Source organism: Nicotiana tabacum, chromosome 19 (assembly GCF_000715075.1).
Source record: "Nicotiana tabacum cultivar K326 chromosome 19, ASM71507v2, whole genome shotgun sequence".
NCBI classification, from domain to species: Eukaryota; Viridiplantae; Streptophyta; class Magnoliopsida; order Solanales; family Solanaceae; genus Nicotiana; species Nicotiana tabacum.
In genome coordinates, this window is record NC_134098.1 from 34429030 (window position 1) to 34434762 (window position 5733).

Genomic DNA, 5733 nt, shown 5'->3' on the forward strand with positions numbered 1-5733 from the left:
TTAGATATATTTTCAAGAATGAAAGCGAATTATTTGAAGAAGTTGATTATGATTCTTTATTTACCTTGTAGCTCAAATATCTAAGTAAATTAACTTTAAATAAGATTTTATAGGATTTGTTTTCCAAAACAGGGAAAACTAACCTAAACAGCCGGCCAATGTATAATTCATGTGTAATATGGATAAACACACATAACCAGCATATAATTTACGTATACTAGTTGATAAAGTAAACAATGATTGTGTCCGACTAATTGTATAAAGTGGCCTCTCGTAGAAGTTTTTGTGCTTTAGGCCCCAAATTTGTTGAGCCGCCCTGGACAAAAACTGGAAATATCTAACTGGAAAGTTTGCTAAAACTACTAGTTTCCAAAAATTTTATTATTCACTGAAGAAGAAATGTTACTTGATCCACCATCTATCCAAATATTTCTTTTGTGAAGTGAAGAGTTCATTAATGGGCCATCGATACCTTTAGAACTGTACGTGGAACTGAAAATGCGCATAGGGAAAACCCTAAGAACCACAAACACGCAAGTCTAATGGGTAGTCCCTAGATATCAAAACATGCAAGGAATTAGTTTTGGAATCCTATTCCGACGAGATAACAAATCCACATGCAATGACGCGCTAAAAGCTATTGCTAGGCTGAGAAATATCATTACCTAAAATATAACGAACCTTTTAGTTTAAGAAACTCTAAATGGCGCATGGAAATATGAAGAAATTGCCCGAAGATGTGGTTATTGATATACTCTTGAGACTTCCAGTAAAATCTCTTATGAAACTCAAATGTGTCTCTAATACATGGTATATTCTCATAGGATCCTCCACATTCATCAATTGTCATCTCAACAGCAACACAGTTGCCAAAGAAGAATTCATACTCTTTAAGCGCTCCTTCATGGAAGAACCCTACAGATATAAAACTATCTTGTCTTTTCTTTCCGGCGATGATGATTATTATCTTAACGCACTTTCTCCTGATCTGGATGTGTCAGATCTGATCTCCACATTTAATAGTATTTATGATCAATTCATCGGTCCTTGCCATGGTTTGATTGCTTTAATGAACATCCTTAACACTATCTTAATTAATCCAGCTACTAGAAACTATCGGCTGATCCCACCCTGCCCTTTCGCTTGTCCACCTGGTTTCCGTCGTGATGTTGACTGTATTGGGTTTGGTTTCGATACGATTTCAAATGACTACAAGGTTGTTCGAATTTCAGAAATTTACTGGGATACTTATTACATGTCTCCTGATGTGAGAGAGAAAAAAGTTGAGGTTTATGGCTTGAGCTTTGATTCTTGGAGAGAATTAGAACATGTGGGTCAAGATCTGCCAATTGTGCATTGGATGTCTTGTTCCATGATATTTTACAAAGTAGCCTGTCATTGGCTTGCAATTGTAGGAAGCAAGATGGTAATTCTTTGTTTTGACATGAGTACTGAGACTTTTCGCAACATGATATTGCCTAATACTTGTAATTACTTCAATGGACCACGTTATGGCCTAGTTATATTAAATGAGTCTCTATCGATGATTTGTTATCCTGATCAAGACCACATGAGTGATCCTGCACATGAATTGATGGACATCTGGATAATGAGCGAATACAGTGTGTACGACTCTTGGATTAAGAAATACTCAATTGGACTTCTTCCTATTGATTCTTTATTAGCTGTTTGGAAGGATTACTCGGTGCTTTTAGAATGTGATAATGGACATCTGATTTCCTGTGATATAAAGTCTGGTAAAGTCAAGGCGTTTAATTTTGACGGTTTTCCGAAAAGTTTGAGAGCTATTACTTAGAAGGAAAGTTTGATTTCAATACCAAGAGGAAGCGATCATAGTACCCAAGTTCAAACATTTTAGAAAACTAGTTTCTCACCACGTGCTGCACGTGAATGTCAAGACATTTAGTATATAATGTTTTTAAAGTAATATAATTATCATTAATAAATTTTTGAGTAAATATTTAGATATAAAAGATAAAGTACTATTTCTTTCGTATTTGTTCTGATTTTCTTAATTTTATTGTCAAGCTTTATGAAATTATAAAGGTTATATCATGTAATTTTTCTTATATTTCTCCTTCCAGCATTTGACCAACACCACATGGCATTATGATAGATTTTACTAGTGTGCATTTAACAATTTTCAAAGTTCGTTCCAAACAATCACCGAATATTAAAAATTCGTTCCAAACAAACACCAAACAACGAAAACGAACGATTGATCTAAGTCAAATAGTAATTCAATTACCGAGTAATATACAGGATGTTGACCAAAAAGTCTTTTTTTTTTATAAAAGATACAACGTCAAACATTTTACAATAAAACGATTCATCACCCAATACTAACACTTTATACGGATGAAATCGGGGCAATATATACCCCGATTTTCCGGCGGGTCAAACGAAACCAGGACGTAATCGCACTGGATCGGATTCGGAGTTGGAGACCTCTTGTACTGGGGCCCAAACGGAGTGCCCGACAAGACAACACTTCCCCGAACCCGGAATGAGCTCCGAGACCTCGGAAAATACGACAACGGTTGCACACGACTAACAGAGGGCCATGATATCCGCACCCCTACCTGATATTACGGCGTAAATCTCTGCCTACATCGGCAGCGGATCAATGATTAACGAAAAAGAAGATTTTTACATTTCTTAGAATTGTACTAGGGGTGAAATTCTCCTACTATATAAAGGGGATAGTTTTTATTCAATGTACACACTGTAACATGCATATCAAGGCAATACAAACTTATTTCCCTCCTTTCTAGTTATTGAAAGGTTCTTATTTTAATCATAGCTCTTCATTCACGTTTGGCTCTGAATCGAGGGCAGAACAATTGTTAAGCTTAGATCCGAGCCTCGACTCAACATCACAAATGGTTTGAATATTTATTTTATCTTTAATTCACTTATCTAATATTCTTAATTATTTGTGTTGAATCAATCCGCATATCTTTAAAACAGCATATAAATTCAATTGTTATCCATTTTAAGGGTAAACAGTTTGGCGCCCACCGTGGGGCTAAGAATAATAGTGATGGTTTGATACAAATTTTCATAAGACACTCTATTTTACGCTTGTTCTTTGAGGTTTCAATTTCAGGACAACATAAAAATGTCAATCCCTCAGTCTGCTCACTTGAACATTGATACTGAGTCCGGCATCATGGCGTACACAACAATATGGTACCTGGCAGTGAGGTACCCTCTGCTGATCCCAACGGAGTCCCGATTGAAGACTCATTCGATGCTAACTTGCATGTGGCCAGTGACACCAACCTGCCTACCAATCCCGAGAACAACGTTCGCGGAAGAGCCCGACCAACGACTCAAGGAGCGCCCGGAGGCGAAGGCGATAGGGTCAGTCTACGAGTGATCTTCGAAATGTTGCAGGCCCAATAGGCGGCGATAGCGCAGCTGCAAAATCAAAGTCGCGCCTCCCAGCAGGGTTGAGCCCAAACCATCCCGGGAAAATGCCCGAAGAAATGAGCAGATCACCGAAAGGTCGGCTGGAACTGAGACCGGTGTCAGACCCGAAGTAATGAAGATGCTTGAAGCATTAACGAAATGGGTGGAATTAGGTGAAAATAAAATTGAGGCAAACAATAAGAAGGTAGAGATATATAATTCCTATGTTGATTAAATTCCAGGAGTGCCTCCGATATTGAAAGGCCTGGACTCCAAGAAATTTGTACAAAAGCCTTTTCCTTCGAGCGCGGCACCGAAGCCAATCCCAAAAAAATTTTGTATGCCCGATATTCCTAAATATAACGGAACCACATATCAAAATGAACATGTAGCATCCTACACATGCGCCATCAAGGGTAACGACTTGGAAGATGACGAAATCGAATCAGTGTAATTAAAAAACTTTGGGGAAACTCTGTCGAAAGGAGCAATGATATTGTACCACAACTTGCCCCCAATTTTAATTGATTCATTCGCTATGCTTATAGATGTTTTTGTAAAGGCTCATGCCAGGGCCATCAAAGTCGAGACTAGAAAATCGGATCTTTTCAAGGTTAAGCAAGGGGACAACGAAATACTCAGGCAGTTCGTGTCAAGATTTCAAATGGAACGGATGGACTTACCTCCAATTGCGGACAATTGGGCCGTTCAAGAATTCACTTAAGGACTTAATCCCCGAAGCTCCATAGCTTCACAATAGCTAAAACAAAATTTAGAAGAGTACCCCACGGTAACTTGGGTCGACGTCCACAACAGGTACCGGTAAAATATTAGAGTCGAAGATGACCAGCTCGAGGCCCCTTCTGGGTCCGTTTATCCCATTAGGACCGATGACAGGTCTAAAAATGTTGTCGATCATGCACCAAGATCGATCCGAGACCGGTATCAACCGTACACCGAATATAGAAGGGGTAACTGGTCTGGGTGCCACCCTACAAGGAACGAAAAGAGGAGCGATCGAGGCCCGAATAGTCGGGGCCTCCAAAAATGGTTTTGACAGGCAACTCGGGGCCAGGGAGGCACCGAGATTATTGAAATATAACTTCAACATCGATGCTGTCGGTATCGTATCAGCCATCGGGCGCATCAAAGATACCAAGTGGTCTCGACCATTGTAGTTCCACCCTACCCAGAGAGACCCTAATTTGATATGTAAGTATCACGACACTCATGGACACAAGACCGAAGATTGCCGATAGTTAAGAGAAGAAGTTGCCTGGTTGTTTAATAATGGGCACCTACGAGAATTTTTGAGTGATCGAGCAAAACACCACTTTAGAAGGAGTGACGACAACAAACAGACCGAACAAGATGAACCTCAACACATCATCAACATGATCATTGGAGGGGTCAATGTCCCTCAGGGGCTGATGATAAAATGCACTAAGGTGTCTATCACGAGACAGAAATGCACCCAAGATTATATCCCGAAGGAAACCATTTTGTTCAGCAATGAGGACGCCCAGGGCATCACACAACCTCATAATGATGCACTAGTAATTTTTGTACTTGTCAATAAGTCTCGAGTTAAATGTGTGTTGATCGATAGAGGTACCTCGGCCAACATCATCGAATCGAGGGTCGTAGAGCAGTTGGGGTTACAAGATCAAATAGTGCCAGCAGCCCTGGTGTTGAACGAATTTAACATGGTATGCGAAACCACTAAAGGGGAGATAACCCTACCCGTGAACACCGCCGGGACCATCCAGGAAACAAAGATCGACGTGATCGAAGGGGACATGACATATAACGCTCTATTTAGAAGACCATGGGTTCACAACATGAGGGCATTACCTTCGACCTTACACAAGGCGTTAAAGTTCCCTACTCCGTGGGGAATCAAGATGGTATACGGAGAGCAGCCGACTGCAAAGGAGATGTTCACAGTTGATGAAGTACTACCGATGCCCGCCGTCCGGACAATAAGGAACATAGAGCCGACCAAAAAGGCCAAAGTCAAATAGCAATCACTGATGCCGGTCCCGGTCGGGCCGGAGGAACGAGGATTTGACGAGGAGGATGATTACGAAATTCCGAGATCATTTATAACTCCTGATGATACCGACGCCTTCAAATGAACGATCGAAGAGCTGAAGCAAGTCATGTTGACTGAACACCTACCGGATCGAAAGGTATACCTGAGTACGGGGTTAATCCCCGAGCTCAGGAAAGAACTCATTAATTTTCTTAAAACTAACATATCTTATTTCGCCTGGTCCCATCTTGATATGACAGGGA

At 40.4% G+C, this 5733-nt stretch overlaps 1 protein-coding gene across 1 annotated transcript; it reads left to right on the top strand.

Moving 5' to 3' along the window:
• Positions 1-229: 229 nt before the first annotated feature.
• LOC107820752 (F-box protein CPR1-like) lies at positions 230-1831 on the top strand. The gene has a single exon (XM_016647090.2). The coding sequence runs from the start codon at positions 704-706 to the stop codon at positions 1814-1816; it is 1113 nt and encodes a 370-aa protein (XP_016502576.1). The 5' UTR covers positions 230-703; the 3' UTR covers positions 1817-1831.
• The last annotated feature ends 3902 nt before the right edge of the window (positions 1832-5733 follow it).

Coding starts and splice junctions, on each gene's coding strand:
- LOC107820752 (XM_016647090.2), top strand. CDS start 704: ATGGCGCATGGAAATATGAAGAAATTGCCCGAAGATGTGGTTATTGAT.